This window comes from Anser cygnoides, chromosome 15 (genome assembly GCF_040182565.1).
Source record: "Anser cygnoides isolate HZ-2024a breed goose chromosome 15, Taihu_goose_T2T_genome, whole genome shotgun sequence".
NCBI classification, from domain to species: domain Eukaryota; kingdom Metazoa; phylum Chordata; class Aves; order Anseriformes; family Anatidae; genus Anser; species Anser cygnoides.
Window position 1 is genome coordinate 11,728,112 of NC_089887.1, and position 24,845 is coordinate 11,752,956.

The following is a 24,845-nucleotide window of genomic DNA, read 5'->3' on the forward strand; positions in this document are numbered from 1 at the left end:
GCGATTTGGAAAAGAGGAATTTATTTATGATAAACACAGGTCAGCTAGGCATGCAATTTATCCCAGAGAAGAGACAAGAACCCTGGAGACTTTCCAGAAGGCCGTACTGTGTTCCACACACTGCAATACTGTTTCCCAGTTACTTCTTTTTCTCTAAAGTGAGATAAGGATGAACGTGATTATTCAGCAGCTCAGTGATCTTTTCTGCCGTAGGAATGTACTGAGACGTTCCACCAACAGTATCTGTCTGCTAATGGCAGCAATCTATCTCCATGCCACCTAAGTGCTCCTGCCTGGGCTTGTTCAGAGCACAATGGTACACAAGAAATCATTCTTCAGTGGATGGGGATATACTCAGAGAGCTAACTGGGACTTCACAGACCTAACTGGGACCCTTGCTGTTTTGGGAAAGGACATTTCTAGAAACAGTATGAAACAAGGTTCTCAAGGCTTGTGTCAGAAATTAAGCATATTGTTTTAGCAGTAATCTCTGGATTTTGCTCTCACTAGGAACACTGCACTCTGAACAGGCTGATGACATGATCTAGTAATTACAACTGGCTCCTGCCCATGCAGTGATGGTTGGAAGTCCCCTGCATTCTCCCTAGCCACCTGCCAGGTGAGCCCCTCACTGAACAGTGCCTGCAAGCAGATGCTGCAATAGCTGACAGAGCAACTGCACTTGAGGAAAGAGAGATCAGCACAGAGTTCATCCTTCAGTTTTCCAGGGCTCAGTTTTTCTCCAGGATTTTTGTGAGGAGTTCGTTCAGCCGGCTCACCATTGGTCTGGGATCTTCATTCAGTCCTGCTGCTATCATGGCATTCTCATAAATCTGAGAAAGAGAAGAACATATTAAATAAGCAGCAGGAGCGAGGTGAATGAGAGCTGGGGAGGAAATGAATGTCACACTTCAGGAGTTGCATGCTGACAACAAGCATGTCTTCTAGGCAGCCTGGTAGGAAAACACATTGGCCACAAGCAGCAGAAATACACAGAATGGGAAACACAGAAGGATGAATCCAGCCTGCTAAAAGGGCTCCACCCTTGTTCCTTGCCACACACAGTCTGCAAGCTGGCTCTGGGGAGGATGGTGGTGCCTTTGCAGGCTTGGCTCTCACCTGATCAAGTAACATCTGGGCCAGATCAGGCTGACTGTCCTTCAGCTCATTAAGCTTCTTAATCAGAGCATGCCTGTAAGAGTAAGAGAGATCCATACTAAGATTTAGCTTTTTTGGACATATGAGTGGTTTTTTTTTCCAGAATAAGCATCTAAGCCAAGGCGGGACAGAAAATGTTCTAACTAAAGGCCGAGACAGCTCCACCTTTCTTGCTCCTGTTCCAGCGGCTTCTCTCTTCTCTCCCATCCCGACCCTATAACCCCCACAATCCTCAGAGGGCTGGACACAGTATGGGTGGGTGGCTCATGTCCACCATGCCATGCAGCCTCATAGATCGAGGCACCGTAGCACACACCACACTTAACGGGGAGAGTTCTGCTAGCCTAGGGGCTTTAAGTTGCCTCCTCTGTGCTTCCACCCCGACAGGAATGCAGTGCTTAGCACTGGTATTGCAACCCCTTACCCTGTGTTGATCTCTAGGGTGGGCTGCAGAAGCTGGGCACGCTCCTCTTGGGTCTTGGCCAGCTGCTGCATGCGAAGAAAGTGGCGGGCAGCCCCCATCTCGAGCACAGTGATCATGGCGGGGTGGGTGTCCAGCCGTGTAGTCACCTGGGGCAAAAACAGCAATCAGTGCTGAGATGGAAACACACAATTTAGAGGTGGGTGAGGTTAAAGGACTCAGTCTCCTCAGCACAGATCCACACCAAGCCCCTGCACAACTTGTCCCCACCCCAGGGGAGCTGCCTAAATAGGCAGGAGAGCTGGGGTCCCAACTGGCCCTACATAACCTAAGTATGACCTGGTAAAATGGGCTTTGCTCGTTACACATTAAGAAGTGGTTCTTCCCATTGCCACAATGACCACCCAAATGACAAATACCAGCATTCACACCATTTACAGAAAGGATGCACAGAAAATGATTTTTCTCAGAGTCCAAAGTAAAAAGTCTGTGGCAGGAGACCTCCGGTCAACCAGTGCCTTTACTTCCTAGACTATGATCTCCGTGGATCTTCTGTACTCAGTTACCCAGGCACAGGACACCTACCTTAACATCAGTGACTCGAGAGCCTAAGACATTTCTCATCCAGGCCATCAAATCCCCAGCCTCTCTCTCTGTCAGACGTTCTGCAGCTATCAGAAGAAAAAGGGCGCATCTGAGCATGCATCTATTGGTTATCAGTGGACAGTGAGCTTTACTCCTGATTTCAGTCCATTTCACGCTTTAATTTACTTGCTATATCATGAAAATGGGAATGCAGCACCACTCAGCACACACCTCTGTACATCCCCTCATCCCAGACCATGACATACGCGGAGAGGGCAGGCTCTTTCCCTGCCAATGCCTGCCTCCCTCTGTCAGGGCACCAGGTGTGTGTCTGTTTTTAAAACTCCATGTATGACATACCATCTGCTTAAATTATCAAATGTCTTAAACTTTGATCTACAGCAGCATGTGCGATGAAAGGGATCTGCAAGAAGTACAACCTGCCTCCGCCCATGAGAACTGCAGGATGGAAAGGAGCGCTCTTGCTCATAGACTCAGGAACTGCAAGAGTGCTGGAAGAGGCATACCCTCACTGGCTGACACAGGGCGGCAGGACTGCATGCAGCAGGAAGGGCCAGGGGAACCTCACGATACCTGGGCGACTCTCCTCAAATTTCTCTTCCTTATAGTGATCAACAACAATGTCCGTCTCCACCGAGATCAGCTTCTTCTTGTCAAACTCCCGAAGGTGCAAGAGTGTCAGCTCATCAAATTGCTCATAGCAGAACAGGACCTGTGCCAAAAAAGCAGACAACAACATGTTGTTTGAGACAAAACAGCACTTTCTCTCCAGAGGCAGCTCTGCACTAAACGGCAAGAACATCACAAGGGAAACTAGCAGGTTCAACCCTATTGTGACTATCACTCAGCGCTCCAAATAAAAGCAAACCTGTACAGGACTTTGCTACTACGGATGGCAGGGCTGCAGCTGGACAAGTTCCTCCCCCCCAAGGGAAGCCGAGAACCAGCACTGACTCCAGTCCTGAAAGGGCCACCTGCTTGCAGAGGACTCCTATAACAACGCTGTTACCAGCACTGCACAGCAACTCCTAGGCTCCTGCTCCAGGGTTCAGCAAAGGCAATTAACAGATGTCAGAACCAGCAGAAATATCTAGATGTCTGCACAAGCACTAAGCCACCTGCACAGGGTGCTACATGTCCTTCCTGGCCCCATGCTGTACTAGCCAGTCTGAGTGGAGACAGAGGAACACAAAGATGGGGACTGTCACAGGCCTCACTGCTCCGCTCAACTCCGAGATCTAGCTGAGCCCTAGGCTCCGATGCAGCGTCCTCCCTGACCGCAGCTCTCTCCAGCTCACCTACCTCCATGTCCTTTTTCTTCATGGCTTCAAAGTATGGGGAGTGCTCGGCCAGATGCCGGTTGGGTGCACACAGGTAGTAGATGTTTCTGCTCCCTGCCTTCATGCGGGAGGCATACTCGGTCAGGCTGGTCAGCTGGCCTGCGGGCAAGGCAGATGATTCGTAACGCAGCAGCTTCGCAATGTCCTCCTGAAATAAACGTGCTCTTGTGAGCTGAAGGCAGGTCACTATAGCTCTACCTGATCACTCCCAGTTCCAGGACCTCTTTTTGCAATGGGCAGACTTGTTTGCAGTTTGTACTTCTGCAAAAAGGCTCAGAGGATTCCGGGTCCCACCTTTCCTGCTCCAGATATTACAGAGGCAGAAGAATGACCTAGAAGGGATGTAGGTCAAGCTCTCCTGGAAGTGGGAATCCAGGCTGAAGACAACAGCAGGGGTAAAACCCTACTTTATCGCCTGCTGTAGTTCAGATTCTATCAGTGAGGGCTGACAACAAGTATGGGTACAGAGATTCTGCAGTGTCCTGAACTAGAATGGGAAACAGCACCCAGTCAGAGAACATCAGTTAAGGCAAGGTGCACTAGAGCATCCGTAGGTCATTAGACCCAGAACAAGAGTTAGAGGTATGTAAGATTCACAGAGAAGCAGCAATGCCCCTCATCCCAGGTCACATTAGGAGCCCATGCTCTTTCCCATCAGCTGTAGCGTATCAAGACTGCTGGTACCTTAACATCCTGCTCTGCTATCGTGACAATCCCCTCTCTCATGAATACTCCATAGTCCTCAAAGAATTTGGCATATTTCTCAGGGTCCTTCTTGCTCTGGTCAATGAAGAACTTTATCAACCTCTTCTGCAAAACATCTCGGAGTTTCCTGCAGCAAGAACAAGCCTTTTTAAAGATGGCTGCTAGACCAAGACAAGTGAACATCTCCCCATGCAGTGTTTCAGTGACGTGTTTGGAAACGAGGAAAAAGAAGAAACTCTACGGCCACTGTCTCCTTTTCCCCAAGGCTCTACATTTGTTCTTTGTACCTCAATCAAGAGGAGTCAAGAGCTGGAGAGACAGCCAGGGCTGCTGTACAAACGCAAGGCTGAAGCTCAAATCTTCAATAACTTCAGTGACTCAGTGATACTGCAGTACCTAACCAACTGCGCACAGGACATTCACCACACTCCCACAGCTACCCTTAAACACAGGAAGGAAGCAGCTACAAAAGGGTTACACTGGGAGGACCCCTTTCTGACAGCCTCAAAATCCAGTGGAGTGGCAGAGTTATTTTGATGACTACAGTGAAGCTCAAAGCATTTTAGCAGCCACTGAATGCAAGTTAGCCATTAGACCTAACAAGGTAACAGCAAAACCAAAATGGAGTAAGAGCCTACTCTTATCCTTGTATATCAAGTTCCAACGACAGATGTTTGAGAGGTGGACCTGAAGCACAAAAATTAAGATCCAGGGGCATTTTTTTATTTTATTTTGAGGAGACTGGCCTGTTGGCGGTCAGCTTCCCTACGCTTCAGAACCAAATGAAAACCCTGCTGGCTTGCACTCAGTGTTTGACATGTATCTGTAAGAGCATGGCAGAGCTCTGAAGGAAGTTTGGAGACAACAGTTACAAGATGCTGTTTGAAGGCCTACATGGTGACACTAAGGTTTGGACCAGCTTCCTAGCACTGACTTACTGTTTGGTTTTGTTTTCCAAACCACATGGTGGTGGAGATCAGACGCTTTAAATAGCGAATCCACTGTTACTGCTATTGACCAGAGGTACGAAAAGAAAGCCTAGTGCACAAATTGTACATGGCCGAGGAGGAAACAGCAGATCGTATGACAGCACAGTGATTACACATCTTTAGATGTGACCAGCATGGCTGCGAAACTTTACACCCCGTGTTCACTTTACAGACCAAAGAAATTCTCAAGCATGGGAACGCTGCAGCTCGCTTACATCCACACCCCTCTGACTACCCCGCAATGCCCCCTCCTCAACCAGCAAGAAGCCATAAGAGCCTCAGCCTCTTACCTGATCAGGGCACTTTCTTGCAGAAGCTCCCTGCTGAGGTTCAGAGGTATATCCTCGCTGTCCACAACACCTGGAACACAGAGCGACCCTTGAACAGCGAGGCATACACAAGTGCCAGGCTCAGGAAGCAGCCCCTCGCCTAGCCCCCTTGGAAGCCACATTCTACAGCCCACTATTCCTGCTCCCAGCACACACCTCTGAGGAAGCGCAGCCATTTAGGCAGGATGTCTGCAGCTTTGGTTTGGATGAGAATTTTGCGGCTGTAGAGGGCAACGCTGGAACCCAGTTCTCTGCTGATGTCAAACATGGATGGTTTCTGCAGGAACATGAGACAAAGGTAACACCAGCACTGTGCAGGGTGCCCAACCACCAGGTGCACACCATTCTGCAGCAATCTGCTCAGCAGCACCAGCTGACCAGGTCATACTGCGGTCACCTTTACCAGTACGGAGTCCAGCAGGAACTGAAATCTTGGCTGTCTTCCCTAGGGACCTACCTGAGCCATCTCTGACCCCGCTCATGGCTCAGTACCCCCACCATTATCCTGTAGCACCCAACCCACTGCAAAGATGCCACACAGGATGCTCCTCCTTGCAGTTCTGCCTAAGGAGCAGTCCTATTCTCTCCTCTTCAGAGGAACTGGGCAGATCTCCCACTGCTCTCTGGAAAGAATGGCACGTACTTGCTCAGGCACATAGAAGATGCTGCGGATGTTGAGGGGAGCGTCGGTCTTGTAGTGCAGGACATAGCGGGGCTTGTCGTAAGCCTGAGCGATGAAGCGGTAGAACTCTTCATGCTGCCACTCACCAATGTCCTTGGGGTCCAGCATCCAGAGTGCCTGTGGAGGAGCAGGGAGATGAGTCCCCATCAGCTCTCATCACCTATGGCCTCACAGCACAAAGCTGCTCTTTCAGTTATATTTTTCCCTCCAGGGTGCCTGAGCAAGGAAATACCGTCTTTCAAACAGACGCACTTTCCTCTGCACAGCAGGAGGGCAGTGGGGTGTAGTATGATTCACACATTAACAAATCACTGCCACTCAGGTGACCTCTGGTCACCTTCCATGCAGGTACTCTTGTCCTGCAGCACATCTAAGGCAGATTTGTTCAGCCCAGAACAAAAGGGGTTTGGCTAACCTCCATTACTTGACACTTGTCACTGGCCAAGAGCATCCCAGACAATTACCACAGCTCAGCTGACTGGCAGTACTGGTCAAGCATCTCAAGGCTCAGACCAACAAGCAAAAGAAAAGCGAAAGTTTAAGTGGGTCTATTCCAACCCACCTGTCTCCACGATGGGAGTCCCATCCCACTGCAAGGTCTGCTGCGTGCCTGTGAAGCAGGTCCTCCATTACCTGTTTTCTGCTGATGTATTTTGGAGCATTTCAGGAGTTGCTTCGTGAACCAATTGGCCAACTGTGCCTCAGCAGTAGTTTCACACATCAACACGTGAGTTAGAGTCATGAGCTCCAGACCATGGCTTTCCCTGTAGCCATGCTTTCCACCCACTGCTGCTCTGAACCCCACAGAAGCCCAGCATTCTCTGGAACACTTAGCCCAGTGCTCACAGCACATTTACATTCTCAGTACATCATCACAAGATTACCATCTAGCAAAGATTTGGGAGGTTCCACCTATTTAACAAGCACTGGGACCAATTAATGAACTCTTGTTTCCAGCTGGATGAAGACTACTACACTTAGCACAACTCTTTGCCACTCGAGCCCTAAATACTAAAATATTTAAGTACTTAAGTATTTAAGTAATATTTATGTACTAAAACATTTAAGTACATCGAGTGACAGTTGTGATCGATCACCCTGGGCAGTGCAGACATCCAGCCCACCCTCAACCTACCAGTCGAAGGGATTCAGGGCTCTGGCAACCCTGCCGTGCTTCTGTATTCCTTAAAGCTGCTTTTGCCTCAGAGCATTGTTACACAAGCAGCTTCCTAACATTTCCAGCATACACAAGTGTCCTGGAGGGTCTGCAGGATCGCAGGTAGGATTAAGGACTCAAGTGGGTACTAAGGTGCTTCAGAGCAGCTGTTGTTAGGTAAAGTCCTGCTTTCCCAGAGCCTTACTTGTAGCTACAGCTATCACAGTTAGAATGGAAAAGCCTCTAATTCTATGCTGTCAGCTACATGGCAAGCATTCAAGATCTTATCTAGGAAAACCCACAGTAGGGATCTAACTACAGCTCAGTTTACAGTGAACTGATGTTGATGTGTGGAAAAATGGAAAAAAAGATCCCAGATAAAGAAGAGGCTTGAAATGGGAACATAGTGAGAATAAAGCTGTTGCCATATCCCAATGGAGAAAACATTTTCTGATACAAAGATAAAAGTACATGACTCCATTAAGCACATTTCACCCCTTGCTCTAGTACTGCTCTTCTCTAGGGAGTGTTTTCTATTGATTGTGAGGTAGGAAGACCAAACAGCTGTCTAAATTAAAAAACTAGAAATAGATTTAAGGGAAACAGCTAGAAAGCCTTTGGAACAGAAACACTATTATTGTAGGAATCCAAATAAATAACAGTCACTAATAACACCAATTGCAGAACATTAGGTAAATTAACATGATAAAATATTTAAGTACATCCTTGAAAGCTTGCACACTCAGTGCCACTTCCCAGGAAAAAGCAAACAAACAATCTCTACCTACTCTCTTAAGTGAGGAAGATTTAACCAACCAGAAAATGAGATGCTGGAGGAAAAACAATTCATAGATTTTTATTTTAAAGATAACTACTTTCACCTAGGAGATTCCTGCAACTGGGCCGGAACTTCTGACTAAGGTGGATCTGGCTGTATCATTTTAAGTAGTCAGAAAAGGCCAGCATTAAAAAATGCAATTTAATTAAAAAAAATAATTATAAAGCAATTAAAAAAAAATCAGACAGTGAGCTGCGACACACCAAAACCCAAATGTCCACTGGCATTGGCTATCCCACAGCGAAAGGCAAGAACTGCAGCAAGAGGTGTCAGCCCACTAGTGACATGAGCAAACCCTACACCACTAACATGTCACCTGGCTTAAACATCTAGAAGCAGTATTAAAAGCACTGAGACAATCATTCTGATTAGGGAAGAATCCAGAAGATACCTATAAATAAGAACTGCTTTGTCAACCTGCAAGTATTCTCTTCAACAAACGCCAATAGGCAGTACCAGACATGATTTATGCCAGATTACCTCCTCTTGTTTTAATTAACTTGTCACTAAAGGGTCTGTGATATCCTGGACAATCCTCCCCTGACTGCCAGAGACAGCAGCAGCAGCTTTATTGTGCTCCTGCCTCCGGTGGAAGATTACAATGGTTCATCTCCATGAGCAACCTGTCTGTGGCCCTCCTGCTTACCTGTAATGTGTTAATTCGTCTCCCATTGAGATACAGCGGGAAGCTGATGAAGTTGCTGTATTTTGTCACCACCTCTGGAATGGAAAGAGGACATCAAAGAGTCATGTTTGTGAAAACAACAGAGTAAGAATTTCTTCAGTAACAGCATGTAACAGGTGCCGCAGGAGAGTACGAACACTGTACGTTCACATCCCACTCATGGGGAACCAACAGACTCTGTGCATCCCCTCAGTGGGTAACAGCATTTCCCTCCTCCGCTCACCCTTGACTCGGTCTTCATTTGCAAATTCCTTGCAGTCTTCTTTGAGATGTATAATAATCTTCGTCCCAGTTCTGACACCAGAAGCTTCTGCAATCTCGAACATTCCTGAGCTAGGATTAGAAACAGAAGCCATGTCAGCTTGTGCCTCAGATACAGCCATGATGGGACATGAAAATATGTAATTAAACTGACAGCATGCACAACACCTCAGCACCAAGAGGAAAAGGCAAAAAATCTCAAATGTTTGAACGCTCTCTGTGCCTTGGGGAAGGCCCCCAGATAACATGGCTGTCTTCCTACAGATACCCCGGACCCCTCTCTCTACAGACACCAGCAGCCTCTGCAGAAAAACTTCAAACTTCAGCTTGCATAGGCCTAACATTCAGCCTCTCCCCTACATTTGACAATTCTGATTTTCGGGCCCACGTTCCTACCTCCACTGGACAGCAGTACCTTGTTGCAGTGAAAAGCAGCTGTGCTCTGGTAAAGGCAGCCTGTTCTGGATGACCACTGCTATTCTACTGCTAAGCGAGTGCCACCTGAGAGCACTGACCTAGCAGAGAGGTAGGCAAGCCTTCAAAGCATACAGCAGTACAGACTGCAGTACACAGCAGCTTGTTGGCATCCCAAGACAGGCTGATGTCTCAGTTACAAGTTGTTTTTTAAGAATTTAAATGACTTGGTAACTAGAATCATAGATATACTTCAGTTCTAGGAGATTTTAACGGGATGCAGAGCTTCTCACCCCCAGGAGCTCCAATTTCAACAGGGTCCAGCACAGCACAGTTTTGCCATCACAGGTGTTTGCAACTTGGAAGCAAAAAGCAAAGGCTGAGCACACAGACCCAGTCCACAGAAGACACGTGCCTACAGAGCCACAGCACTGCACCAGCCCTGCCTACCATGGGTGCCCTCGAGCAAAAAGCCAGGGAACAACTAAACCAAAGACAGTAAATTTATCTCTCTAGACTGGAGTGCTGCTAAGAGAAATGCCTGCCAGCAGGGAAGGAACAGGAGAGGCAGGTACTCTCTTTGTCCATAACATGCCTGCTCTGACAAAGCAAGCTCGTCTCTGTAGTTGTTCACCCTGGCACGTTTGGCCACGCTTTCTTGCTATGTATAATCTGAGCAGGATCTAAACCAGTAAGCCCAGTCATGAAAGACCACACAAGCCGCGTCTTGCTCTGCTCAGCTTTCAGTTCGTGCCTGATCTGGATGCAGCCCCTGCACACTTCCACCACGTTCTGCAGCCTTACCCATCTGAAGACCAGTGGTAGCCTGGGCTCCCCGGCTCTGCAGACTGTGAGAACACCTCCACTTTATCAGCAACCATGAAGGCTGAGTAAAAACCTACTCCAAATTGGCCGATGATTTTACTACTGGCTTCCGCTTGGCTCTGCAGAGCATCTAAAAATGCCTGGGGGAACAAAGGAGGAGACGTAAACCAGCGCACCAACTCTGGGACCGCTGCAAGGCTGCGACCCGTCCTCCAGCGCGGCTCCTGTGCGCACTGACACAGCCCTACGCCAGGCACCGCGGGCCTGGCCGCTCAGCACCCGCATCCCACGCCTCTGTCAGCACTCAGGAGGGCAACTGAGGACAGGGGTTTCTCCCTGAGGACAGGGGTTTCTCGCACAGGGAACGTGCCTGTGGAAAAGGGAAGCATTGCCTAGGGCAACACGCGCTGCAGAGAGCAGTAAAGGAGAACAAGCAAGGGCTCAGTCAATAAGGAGGAAGCAACCTCAGAGTAGCGACTTGGGAGATGGACAAAAAAAGGTAAATATGACAGTTTGCCAGCACGAGGACACAGCTGCTGCCCTCCTGGACACAGTGTGAATGCCAAATGAGCATCTGCCCCTCCGTAACGATGGCCTGGGGAGGAAGGCATTGACTTTGGGGAGCGAGGGCAGCCAGGTGCAGCAGCATTACATGCAGGGGCCATTAGTGCTGCTTCGGCACCACAGGCCTCCCTGGCACACAGCAGAGACCATTAAGAGCCAGAAGACTCCATAGGAAGGTTTCACCTTCCAAGACGGGTGCAATTTCACAGCTAGGCTGGGGGCCAAGGGAAGAGACAGAATGAGAAGTTACTGGGAGAACAAAAGCGACTGTGACCGGAGAAGGCTTCTCTAAGGGGAGGAAGGGGTGCCTCGTCCCAAGTTACCTTTGAGCCCGATCGAGCAATGGTACCAAGGTTAGAAACAAGTTCCTCCTGGGTCATCCCAATACCTGTGTCCTGAAAAAAAAAAACACAGCAATAGCAGCTGAAATACCAGTAGAGAACTGCTGTAGCAACCAGCTCCCAAGCAACTCCTACCTCTGACCAATGCTCTCACCCAGCCAGCCGAGCACTAAATGCAACAACAGCAGGCTTCCAGCTGAGACTCCACCTGCACAGAGGCAGGACAGCAGAGGCAGCAGGGACACAGCTCTAAGGGGCAGCCACAGCTGTCTTGTGGCTATAAGCCATTAAGAAGTTTAGAAACTCAAGCGTTATGTGGAGAGAAAGCAAAAACGTGCCAAGACTGGCTGGTGTCTGCACCGCTAACACCACACACACAGTGTGCCAGGGCTGGAAGGAGATCTCGAGCCAGGTCACAGCCTCCCTGCACCAGGCACCGCGTGTGCACGAGGCACCCTCCGCTCCTCTGCGAGCACAGAGGGGAGTGAGGAGCAAGAGAAGCAGCTTATTTCCAGCCTGCAGGTAGGGAACTGATGCCCTCACCCCAGGAGTCAGAGGCAGAGCAGCAAATCCCTTAAATCTCAGGTAATGCAGACCCTTGGCTACATGCTCTGCTTTGGCTGGTCTCCTTCTCCTGCCTGTTCTTTCCCGTCTCCTCTCCCCCTCGCATTGTGCTCTGCAGAAGTTGAGCATGAAGCTGTCCGTGTGCAGAGCCACGAGTCTGAGAGCTGGACACTGCAGTGCCTGCGAGAAAAACCTAACCCCAGCTGGAAGCACATTGCCCAGGCCACCCCTCAGTGCTCAGCCCAGGCTTTGAAGACACGGCTTCATCTTGTCCCCAGTTTATATATGGATTCACACTCCTGCATGCAGAAAAACAACTCCCTGCTGCTAGCGCGTGCCCCTCAGGCAGCAAACCCTGCAGCACCACCCAGAAAAGGCTGCAGCACAGCTCAGACTAGGCTGCAACTTCAGTTGTTGTCACAACATGTTTGCACGACCCCAAGGCAGCACGGACAGCAAAACCCAGCTAGGAACGGCCACATCCTCACACAGGACCCCAACAAAAAGCTTTCCCACTCACAGCCAGTTTTCAGACTTGCTCCACACGCACCTTCCTAAGAAGCCAAGTACAGGCTAGTGGCTTCTGCAATGCTACTTCTGAAAGGAAAGAGCCATTCTTCCTCCCAAAATCCAGCAGCTTCTCTACCTGCCAGAAACATCCCGAGAAGCCACCCTGACAGGTTCTCTGAGCCACTTGGTAAGGCGGCGGCAGCGTGAAAATTATGCACGTGAAAGGTGATCCTTGCTCATGCGAAGAACTTGGCTCTCACGTACCTGTGCACACAGCTGTCAAAGCTGACAGCACCCTGCATATCCCAAAGCGTGCTGACACGCTCCGAGCGTTACTGATGCAGGGGTGGCAATTTGGCTGGCTGGAGTCAGCAAAACGAGCTTGAGCAGAACCAGCTGCTGCTAGATGGCTCAGAGGTGGGATGCCACGGAGATTTCTGGCACAGCACGCTTCTACCACCCATGTAGGGCACTCAGTGGGCTTCTTCACTAATAAATAAGATGGCATAAGAAATACCAGTACCTATCTTTCGGTCTAGTATTTAACTCCACTGAATGATCAAACTGTGGTCAACTTGTGAGGTTGCTGAGTGAAATGCCACGTGGACAAGACATTTTTCTGCATCCCCACAAGTTGCAGGACAGCAACATCTTCCACATGATTAAATACGGTAAGGCCAGTCACAGTCATCCTGGCTAAGGGGGAAGATGACAGGTAAAATCTCAACAGTGGGAGATGAAAAGCCAGGAGAAACAAACAGAGTATGGCAAAATCTCAGGAATCTGACATGGTCCCTTCCCCCAGGGAAGGAAAGGCCAGAAAAAAAAAAAATAAAATGTTTTCAGCATCTGGTTCAGGTTTCGTTCGTGCCAGACCCTGAACAGAACTCTTAACTCCTCTGATCCACTCCTATTTATAGCACAGCGTGTCATTCCCAAATTCCAGTATGTTAAAAAAACATCCCTACCCTGTGAATATATTTGGCTATTGAATTCGGAGCTCCCTGCCAAACTTACTGCAAAATGCTTACGGACAATTCCTAGAGACGAGTTCGATGAGGGTGAATTGCAGCGAACAAAGAGAGCCTGGCTCCAAACACCGCTCGTCCAACCGCGCCGAGCCGCCAGCAGGGGAAGCGGGAAGCGTGCCCCTAGGTGGCCGACCGCAGGCCCTGCCAGAGCAGGCATTTCCAGGCAGGAAAACACCTGGGTGGATTCCGATGGGAACGCCACCGAGACTCAAACCGCTCCTGCAGCACACGCGTTCCCTGCGGCTGGCCCTCGTGCTGCGCCTCACGGCTCCCTTCGCCAGATGGTGCCGCGCTGGGGCGCAGCGCTGGGAGCCGAGCGGGCCCAATTCTGCGCTGCCCAGCCGCCGAGCCTGCCCACGAGCAGCCAGCCTGGGCCCGGCCGACACGGGCGCCTTGGGCAGGAAGCACCCTGTGGTCCCACGGCGATTTACGAACACTTTCTATCGGCAATCAGCCAGCCTAGCTGCAAGGACTGCCGTTGCTTCACCGCCAGCGCTGCAAATTCACTTCCCCTGCAGACAGCTTCAAGCCCTCTCTTCAGTCTACAGGAAAATTTCTGCTAGCCTGAGAACAGCCACAGCAGAGCTTTTTTGTAAAAGCACGAAGCCAACGGGACACGGGCCTCCACAGACGAGAAGAAGTGAGGGATATGTTCAGAGTTCAAAGCGTACAATGACACTCCACAGCTTCACAGAGGAGAAACCAACTGCTGTAAAGCATGACACAGATCCAGGGCGCTGACGCTTCGTTAGCTGGAGGCTAATTACAGAAGCCCTTCTGTTGCTCTGCTGAGTTACAATCTACTCACCTGGTTAAACTTCCCTTCTGGGACTTCTCAGGGTGCCCGGTAAACAGCCAGCCCCTGAGCCACTCCCTCTGCAAGACAGCACCAGGCTGCATGCAGCCGTCCTCTACGGGCGGCAGGAGCACTGCGGTCACTTGCTGAACTACGCATCTGAACAGAGCAACATTTCCCCTGAAAAAAAACAGCAGCTGCACATGTGTTTTCAGCACTCTTTTTCTTTTTACGTGGAGACCTCCTAGATACAAAGCGTGCTGTTGGGCCGCACTGGACCTTTGTTCTTTCTCTGCACTTTGTTCCAACCCTCCTGGTGCGGGTGCTGGAAGCGTGCAGAGCCCACCCTGCGCAGCTACGGCTGGGTGACTGCCTGGCACGCAGTGCCTCGGGGCTCCCACCACCAAACGCCTTCTGCTTGCTCTGCAGCCCTGCGGACTTCTGTCATCCTCAAAAGACGTAAATGAACACCTTCGGCCCCACTACCTGTCTCATCAAATCAATCTTGCATTCATACCATACTTTTTGGTAAATTAGAAATGAACAGCACACAATTACAGCAACAAATCTAGTTTAAGCTAACAAATTGCTTAGTTTAGCTGGTAAACAGGAACCCAGGTAAAGCATCATTATCTTTGCTCATTACCTGAGTCCAATCTAAGGTATTGCAGAGCCTCGTTACACAAAACAATCTATTAACTAAACAGTCTGCTGCCTTCACTACAGCTGAAGAACGCTTGCAGTTAGAGATACATGTTAGAGCTACTGTGCCTTTCCTTTTGCTCTGTGGCAAAACAAAGCAAAACATCTCATTGCAAAATCTCGATGGGGCGTCAGGAGAACATCGACTACCTTATAAAATACGGACATGCTGCTTTCGCCAACTACCAAGATAATGGAATCCCCAAATGTCAGATTAACAACTGTCCCCCCATTATTAAACGCCTTGCTTAAAGAGACTTAAAATCCACACGACCAGGACAAGGGCCGCACCGGAGCAGCATTCTGGTTTAGAACCCATAACAAATGCATCTGCAGCAGCAATGAAGGGAGGAAACAGCACACTCAAATTCATGCGTTCCAATACAAGGTAACCTTGCCTAATACATGGAATAAAGGCAGAGCCTGATGTTTTCTTTCCTTTCCAGTACCACGTATTCACATGATCACATTATCCGCAACAATGCTGGGCATCACCACAGGCACAGCCTCCACCCATCCAGGTCTAAACGCCTGCTGTTCAAAAAATTACTTCCTTTTCTCCACTGTGAATTTCTCATTTTTAAATGTGACGTGCTCTTATTCTGGCACGAACAGAAAGAAAACAAAAGATTCTGCACTTCTTTCTCTAGGCCACAGATTATTTGAGATGCATTTATATGTCTGAATCCCTAGCTTACTTGTTAAAGATGATGCAACAACTGGAAGCTCAACCCACCCCTGCAATCAGAGGCACATTTCTGTAAGCTTCACTCAACCCGGGGCTTCCCCAGGCAGAGAGCTTCACCCCACGTTTTTGTCCATGCCAGCACCCCCCAAGCCCAAGCGGCAGAAGGATGCTGCAATGCTGCACGCCTTCAGGATGCAGCCTCTCTGCTGCAGCACAGTGCCACAGGGAGTGCCAGGAGGTGACCCAGCACGGAGCAGGACCGGCTCTCCACCTGCACCACACTTTCTTGGAGATGTGGGTGCACCTGCACTGACCTGCTGAAGTCCAGAAGACACCTCAGGTCCTTATCAGAGCCTCAGGACAGCTCAGTCCTTGCTGCAGACCGTTTACAGCTCAGACGCCAGGAGAGATCTGCTCACTGATCCAGGGAGCTGTTGCACAGCGGAGTGAGTGCTGTTTGCAGACATTTGATTTCCTCCCAAACACAGCAAACTTGTTATTTTGAGGCTTTGCAAACACTGCTTTTGGATGATTGCAAGGGTGAGAAGAAAGCCCAGCACAGGGAACTGAGCAGCCCAAACGTTGGCAACAACTATGCTGCTACCCCTGTTAAAAGAGTAGGCACGCTCCCTCATCCAGCAGCAGCCATCAGCTCTGTATGCGCTTCAGACGATTTCTTCTAAACCACTAGCACTGTCCTGGCCCTAAATTAAACGAGGCCACGGGTGTCCTCCAGCCCCCCAGCTCACATGAGCACAGGGTTATCAATCAGCAGGTGGAGCACTAGGGCAGGCGTGCGGCCGGCCCAGGGTCCAGTGCCGTCACCACGCGCAGGTGCTGACACCGAGCTCTGTGGTCACGGGGTTTTGGGGTCTGTTCCCACCTCAGACACACGTCTGTACAGCCTCAGCAGGCAGAACTGCTGATCTTTCCTCAATGAAAACACACCCCTAACATTTTCAAGAGGATTTTAACAGACCTGACCCCGCAGGCTGCAACTGCTACCAGATGGAGCTGTCCTAGAAACAGAGCAAGGCAGTTTTCGAAGGGGTGGAGGAAACCACGGCGTCTGCTGAAACAACAGGGCTTTGGTGGAGGCACAGAGGTGGTGTAACCTGGTGGACTAGGCAGTGAACTCCAACACACACACAATGTTCCCCTCTGAGCAGACACAACGTCGGCAATGCTTCGGTAGCACCCCTGAACGAGGACTCTCAATTCACCTGGCAGAGAAGCAAGCAGAGCCGCAGTCACTTCACAGAGACGAATGTTGTCCTTCATGGGAGCAGGATCATCCCTCCCCCAGGGACGTGCCTGTCAGAGGCCACCACACACCACAGCCCTTCCATTTCTCACATGGTGAGGCACAAAGAGGTGCTACGTGGTTTGGAACGGGAGAGGAGGCAAGATTCAGCGGACCCAGGGGCAGGGAGCAGCCTAAAGATCTGAGAACAAGGACCTAGGGGTCAGCGTGAGAGAACAGGACCTTTCTAGAAAAAAATAGGGTGACCACTGCCAGAGATGACACATGAGGGACCTGCTGATTCTGTTCCAGCGGGTCCTAGTGGGGACAAAACCCAAAATGTTGACTAAAAGGCATGTCCATCTCTGCCTCTGTCATTGCGGGCAAGGTTTTTTTGCACCTTTGCAATCCTGAAAGGTAGGGGGATGTTCTGAGGCTTGCTCAAAGTAATCCTTATATTCAGTACATTTCTTCAAGAGGTTATAAATAAACCTTTCACTGGAGGTAAGGAGCTTTAGGCACTGTTGAGAAGGCAAACCTATTAAAAGAGATTGGAGCAGCACTGCTCTCTCTCCCTTCTCAGAGTGCAGCACTGCTGCAGTTAAAGGCTTGCTCATTTAGTCGCATTAGAGACGCACAGGCAACCAGATAGGGGGTTATAAAAAGATAAATCCCTAAGAGCTCTAGTTGGGTATGACGTCAAACACATGCTATCTGCAAGGTGGGCAAGCAGGTCTCTTAGCCAAAGTGCCACAGCTTCCAAAGTCAAGGACAAGAAGGACAGGCTGTCTGGATGGGGTCAGAGGCTGCATGCACACTGCGATCGCAAAAGGGAAAGGAAGAGCAAGGCAGGGGTGATACCCTGCTCGGGGCTAAGCCAGAGCTCATTAAGGAATCAGTGTTACACAGCAGTCAGAAAAATGCAACAGTCAGGTGTGATAGGAAAAGCAAAGCCTCTGCATTATGATCTGAGGATCTTTGGGTTGATAATCATGTTGCCCACTAATGATCACCAACTTCCCCATGGCAACTGCAGCCGCTTGTTCTGCAGAGAAACACAAATATAAAATAACTGAGCAGCCTCTAAACATCAAGTGCTTTTGTCCACGTGAAAAATATCAGACCATGTGCTTTGTGCCACATCCCTCACGCCTGCTGCCGTCTGCATCGTTCTCAGATCTCCTGGGAACAGTACGAAGTTACGCTCTCACAGATGATGTTGGTCCACAAGGAAAATTTCCAGTTTGCCATGTCTGCATTAACGTATTTGCCATGAAAGCACCAAAACTGAGCCTCAGCCTTCCACCCTGGACAATGGTCACCAACAAAAGCAATCAAAGTACAGAGAGAAGCACCAGCTCCACCTGCCCTCACCACGCTGAGGCCCACAGGTGAATGTGCTTACAGATTCCCCCACTCCTGCTAAGCATTTTGTCACCAGTAGTGAACAATCAGAGCCAGGACTGCAGAAAGGAGGACAGGCAGGTGCCATGGTACTGCCACAATCCACAGTCCCTCCTGTGCATTAGGGCACAGCTGGGCTTGGCCTGTCCTAGAGCAGGAGAACATGGAGATGATCGGCAGCGGGAGTTCTGACCACCAGCCCAGTATCTCCCAGCAACCCAGGTGAGAGAGGTCTGCTAGCTCTCAGGCAACACAGACTTGAGGAGGGAAGAGAATTCCTACACAAAGGTCAGGGTGAAACCAGACTCCCAACTTCTCCACTACTGAGAAATATACACACAACCTAGGAAGTGCACTGAAAGGATACTGGGAGAAATGCTTCTGGTAGCTCCTAAAAGGAGAGGAGGGAACAACAAATTTTCCTGTTAGGGAAGTTTGGAACAGATGAATTGGTAGTTTCTCCTCAAATCCTGATGTTACAGCTTCATGAACCAGAGCCCAGCTGAGGACAGAACAGTTCTTCAGGCAGGCTTGGGAATCCACAGGGCTGCACTGCCACTCAGCTTCCACCAGTCCTTCACAGGACCGAGGCCAGTGGTGAGAGCAGCAGGGAGTAACATCCTCCTGTTACTAAAGGGAGGTACCTGGATAGTGATGGTTCCCTTTCCACCGTCCGTCTGCAGGTGGATCTCCATCTCTGGCAAGGCCTTCCCTTCTGCCATCAGCCGGTGCCGCAGTTTCTCCAGCGCATCGCTGCTGTTGGAGATCAGCTCCCGGATAAATACCTGGGGAAGAGACAACCTGACACTGCAGCCTGGCCTTCCCCACTGCACAGGGCTCTCTGAGACCAGGAACTCATTGCCTACCCACAAACTAATTCCCAGCGTGCCAGAAGAACTGCCTTTCCCCATTATCTGCCAGGAGAATGGTTTGTCTGAACTCACTAGCAAAGCACAGAGCCTCTGAAGCCCACAGAGGAACCCTGGCCATACTTAACATTTGTTTTCAGATTTTCAAGGTGTCTTAGAAAAGAACATTCAAGAAAAAGTGGGATATGAATAGCACAGGATTTACTGTGAAACAGAGCAGGTATTCTTCCAGCTCAACTGCTGTGAATATAACCCTTGACAGAGACGGGACTTTGCTCACAGAAATTCTACCAGCGCTGGGGCAGGTGGCAGATGCCCTACCTCCTTTTCTGAGTACAAGGAACGGGCAACAATGTCCAGTAGTTTCTTCGTTTCAGCCTGGAACTCATGCTTGGAGGCCGCACCTAGAATCAAATCAGAAACACTTATTTAAGGTACTTCAGCAGGGTCGCCGTGGGAAGAAAGGCAAAACCGCATTCTTACCACGTACTTCAGGAGTGAGAGCCTGAAGCGGGACAGGACACAGGCAGCTGTGGCCTCCAAGGAGATGACAACGAGAGTGCCATTTACACGCCTCTATGTTGTAGCACGCTTTGCCAAGCAGATGCCTGGCCTCTGCACCTCAACTCCTTGCATACAAACCTCAAGACAGGCACAGCCTGCAGTGCCTGCACGTCGGTCACCATGTCCAGGCTGCAGTCAGGTAGCCAGGAGCGAAAGAAGATTCCCCTTGCTCCTCGTGTGTGGCCCCGTGTGATCCCCAGCCACTCTCTGAAGTGCCCCCCGTGGCGTATAGCCTGCCTTCCGTACTCTTCCTTGAGTCCACCTACACATGCCCACCTCTAAGAGCTTCTGCAGCCAGCTGTTTTTTCTCAGGCCAAACAAAGCTCTGAGCCTTACACAGAAAAAGCCAGACTCTCAAATGTCTCTGTGGGGCTGGCAAGGGTATAGATTCACACCTATTTATGCGAGTGGGTGGCTGTGCCCTGGAAGAGAATTTTCCTCAGAAAGACTAAAACGCCACAATGCTTCAGCCGAGAGACCATCCTTGGCTTTTTAAAAATAGCATTTCTCCTGCTAGAGGCTTTAGAGAACCCTAAAGCAACACAGGGAAAGTCACAGGTCACACACCCGCCAGGCCTTGCTGGTAAGCACCTACATTCCCTGGGGACAGAGGCTAAGCTGGGGCATGGACAGCGGCAGGAGCAGTGCATCAACCCTACCGGGAGCTTCACAGCCTGGCAGTCACAGCAATACCTGCCAGAAAAACCACAAGAGCACAGAGTTAAGATGCTATTTCTGTGCTCAAATAACTCAGGCAGTTTTGCTTTAAAGCACCTCTCTCTGGAGATGTGCAAAGCAATTCATTCTAATCAAAGTGCTGACAACAGGATTCTCATTAGAGCTTCACGGTCCACAGCAATGACCTGGGCAGAAACTGTTTTGGGGACAAAAAACCTCTTTTCAGGCAAACCCTAGTGCCTGTGAAGCCTCTACACACATGCATAACAGTCAACCGCCTGACTAAGCTCACAGATGCAACTTGTTCCCGCAGCCTTGATGGCCTCATTTCTTATTAAAGGCCATTCTAATTTACACACTCCAGTTTGGGGCAGGTGATGGTGCAACGCAGATTCAGTCTGCAGTCTGCTGGCTAGGATGGGATGACCACAACCTGCACCTCCTCCAGAAACACTACCCCAGAGGGCTCACCCTCACGGTCAGGGCACAGTTACACCCAGGCAATGCTTTGACATTGTCCTGGGTCTGTCTGCAGCTCGAGAGTGCTCCCACGAGACACCAGTGCCCGTGCCCACCTTTGACGTTCTCTGTGTTGCTGATGATGGTGTGCAGGGGCTCCTCTTCCTTGCTCTCCGCTGTCTGCGTGCTGTATGTCCGGCCAGCAGAAACGCAGGTGGCAGGAACGTTGTGTCGGAGGCTCCAACAACGGAGTATTTCTCTCTGGAGGCACGCTGGTCCTCTTGCTAGAAGATACAATTCAGGACGTTTCAGTAAAAGACACAAGGATCAGCAGCAACAAGAGCACTCTTTAAAGGCCCTGTTTCGGTAGTCCCGTGGGGAATGACACTGGCCAAGCAAGACTGAAGTTCCCTTGTGACACTTGCCATCTCCCTCCGGCAAGTTGCTGCCCATGCCTGTCCCCTCTGAATTCGAAGTCTAGCCAGAACATGGCAACGTGTAACTTTCACAGTGAATTAACTGGTGAGGAAAAGGCATTCTGCAGCTTCCACTGGTGTTATCTTCTCTGGATGCTACACTAACGCTTACCATCAGGCAGACCCCTCCGCACCAAAATCCTTCTGCTTGCTTTCATCTCACCAGCAGCAAGCAATTCCTTTACGAGCCCACTCCACTACCTCCGAACAGCTCCAGCCAGCCCTGCTAGGCCCCTGTGAGCAGCTCCTTTATGGCAGTAAATACCTGGCTGTCAGAGCACAGGGACTACATCCTCCAGCCAAGCCAGCTCTGGGATAAGCAGCACGTGGAAAACGAGGAAGCCAGGGAATGGCACAAGCCCCATTAAGGAGTGGGATTCCCTTTCGCCCTCCTTCCAGCCTTCACCTCACGGTGCCCAGGTGAACTAAGTCTTCTCTCTGTTGGGAGATGAAACTAAAGCCAAACCTGGACACCAAGACTATTTACGGCACTACAGAGCTCGTTCCAAAGCCAGTTGCTTGGTGCTATTTCTCAGTGGCAGCTCGCACGGCCTGCGTCCTGGTGACAGCCCGGGGGGTGCAGATCCAAAGGCGCAGCTCTGCTGCCACCGGCGCTGGGGACAGGGCTGGGGTGGCCTTCCCCGACCTCACAAGGAACACAACTGAACCAGGCTGTTGTCAGGGGACAGGTGACCAGGATGGTTTGGGCAGAGAGGGGAGAAAATGGATAAGCAACAAACGTGGCTGGAGGCAGCGACAAGCCCAGGCTTTTCTTACGACTCGTTCTGTGCTTGCAGGCAGGGGAAGGAGGCAAGCTCCGCACCCTAGGCCTGCCAAAGGCATGCCTTCAAGGTGTCATTACTTTAGACGAAGGGGTACAAAAAAAAACCAACACACTAACAGCAGACAGAACTGAGAGCCATTTGCACGGTCAGTCCTCACAGTGCAACCGTGAGCCCTCTGGACACTGCTGGTTTGGCTGCACGCAGCCCTGGGGCGCAGCTGACATGGGGGCGCTCAGCTCTCCTCTGCCTTCCTCAGCCTCGTCACAGCCCTGGGTGAAGCCGGCACCCGGCCCTTCCGGACGTACCTCGCATCCTCCAGCTCGTCTGGGAGGTCTCAGGCACTGTTCACAAGTAACTGCAACCCCCTGCCCACCCACCGTGGCAGGTACTAACAGCTCCTGCACCAACAGCGGGTTCTACCGCTGCAGACCTCCAGCCCAGGCTCTCCCTCATCGCAGTTCAGGTGAAGACAAATCCCGGAGCCTTAACAGCACTCCTGGGCCTTGCAGCCCCTCGCCAAGAGCCAACCGAGGCGGCTCTCTGTCCTCGTCCTTCCTCCTGCTCACAGGAAGCTCTGAATCAAGACGCACTTCTCCAGCTAGAAGCTTGAATGACTCCCCAGTCACTCTGTCCTTACAGAGAAGAGCCCACAAATAGTTCTTAATGCATCTGAACACCTCCTACACACACAACTGATCGTTCTGCATCATGGTTCTGCTGCGTTATCACAGGACCCATTCTCCACCTTTCACCCGACCGCCTTTGCTGGGCTCATCCCGGTGAGCAGGAGAGCGGCCAGCGGGACCGAAGCCGCAGGAAGCGGAGGGCTCACCGTGCAGCTGGACAATTTCTGGCATCACGTCTACAGGCAGCAAGGCCCCAGAGCCACCACCGAGGTCACTCCCCGGCCCAGAAGTGCTACCTGTCTCCAGGATCCACAACCTCTTACATTTTTTGTGCATTCATGCTTTTTGCCTCTCTACCTCTACAGCACAATAAATGAATCCATTTAGAAGGTATTCTTAGATCTGTGTGATGTTTGGCCTTACCATCCTTAATTAACAGCCTGTCCCGTGCCAGGTAGAGACAAGGCTCGTTAAATGCAAGCTGCAGCATTTTCAAACCATTTGTCTCCTGTGGAGTCCTTGCCTGGCCAGCAGGGGAAAGGCTCCAGGCAGATCTGGATACAAAACCACAATTATTGTCTCACAAAAGCTATTGAGGAAGCATCCTCTGAAATAACTGGGTAAAGCGGCACTCTGAAGGAGCCCCAGAAACAAATTCCTGAGACCGAGAGATGAGGAAGGACTGGCCCTTACCGTGTGTGCTGGGGCAAATCGGATCTTTCATACAGAATTAACCAGGGGCTGAGCTTTATGAGCCCACACACCTTCCTCCCTGCGCCCTCAGCGGGCAGACACCCCCGCTGCTCTCCAGCTCCCAGCTCCCAGGGAATCCTGCGTGGTCCCACGGGTACGAACGCGGGCTGGCCTCGCACATGGAGAACAAGACACAGAAAAGAGGAGGGAGGACCTTGGGCCCTGGGGCTCCTTTCGGCGCAGGCACCGGGATGCTCCCGTAGTTCCTGAACCCAACCAAACCCCAGGAAATGCAGCCTCTTCTGGGAAAACGACCACGGCGAGCGCTCAGTCAGGCCGAACGGCAGCTGGAAATTCAGGGTGGGAAACCGTGCCCAAAACGGCACGGAGCTCAGAACAAGGCGCAGGATTTCGGTCAGCACAAGTCACCCTGCCAGCCCGGCTGCGTGCGGCCGCAGGCCTGAGGGTGCCCTCGCGAGGAACGCCAGGGGCAGGGGGCTGCCGGCCCGCACCCCGCCGGGACCGCGTCCCGCACCGACCGAGGGAATTAAAGCCCGGCCTCACCGGGGCCAGGAGGGATCGCGGCTCGGGGGCGGCGGGGGGAGCTCAGGGCTGGCCGGTGCCGGCTCCCGGCGCGCCCCTCACCCCCCGCGGCACCCCCGGGCCCCCCGCCCGGCCCCGGAGCTGCTCCGGCGGGCAGGGTCCCGGCGGGGCCCAGCTCACCTGCGGCCACCCGCGGCCCGGCCCCGAGCCCGGCCCCGGCCGCAGCGCGCAGCAGAGCCCCGAGGCGCCGCCCCCGCCGCGCCGCCGCCGCCGCCGCCATCTCCCGGTGTGCCGCTCGGCGCGCGGCGATGGCGTCATGCGGCGGGCGTGACGTCATCCCGGAGGGGAACACCCCCCCCCCCCCCCCCCCCCCCCGGTCCCCAATTCGCACGCCCCCCCCCCCCCCCCCCGGGACCCCCGCCCCGCGCCCAGCTCCCAGCCGAGCACGGGCAGGGCAGGGCAGGGCCGAGCCCCGCGGGGCGTCCCAGAGCGGCTCCGGTGCAGGCCCGCAGCGCCCTGCGCCCCCCGTGAGCCCCCAGCCCTGCCCCCCGTTCGCAGCCCGCTGACCCCCAGGGCCTCAGGCAGGCGCTGCCAGCTCCAGGCGAGGTGAGGAAGGGGCCGCTGCCGCCGCCCCCCCCCAGCCTCGGTACCTGCTGCGGCTCCCGCTGGAGGCCTCTTCTTCCTCGGACCCACAGCGTCCCGCACCCCTCTGCTCTAAAGCAGCCGGGGGGAAGAACAGAGGAGCAGGGATCAACGGGGGTGACCCTCAGCTGCCGCCTCTGCAGCAAGAAACACACTCACAGCTTCTTGCTGTAGCGGTGCTGGTACGGCAGGACAGCCAGCAGCAGAAAGCAGAGCGCAGTGGAGAGCTGGAGACAAAGAAGAGCAGAGAACCAAGGT

The 24,845-nt window shown here is 51.7% G+C and overlaps 1 protein-coding gene across 1 annotated transcript; it reads right to left on the reverse strand.

Annotated features, from left to right (window-relative positions):
* On the reverse strand, nt 1–24,279 carry TRAP1 (TNF receptor associated protein 1). Its single transcript, XM_066977617.1, has 18 exons — nt 24,126–24,279; nt 20,939–21,106; nt 19,443–19,525; nt 18,897–19,037; nt 11,297–11,368; nt 10,389–10,549; nt 9,133–9,242; nt 8,871–8,944; nt 6,192–6,347; nt 5,705–5,825; nt 5,510–5,579; nt 4,210–4,357; nt 3,488–3,673; nt 2,759–2,897; nt 2,165–2,250; nt 1,583–1,728; nt 1,120–1,192; nt 1–833 (listed from the first exon to the last, which is right to left on the reverse strand). The coding sequence occupies exons 1-18, from the start codon at nt 24,223–24,225 to the stop codon at nt 732–734; spliced, it is 2,136 nt and encodes a 711-aa protein (XP_066833718.1). The 5' UTR covers nt 24,226–24,279; the 3' UTR covers nt 1–731.
* Between the last annotated feature and the right edge of the window lie 566 nt (nt 24,280–24,845).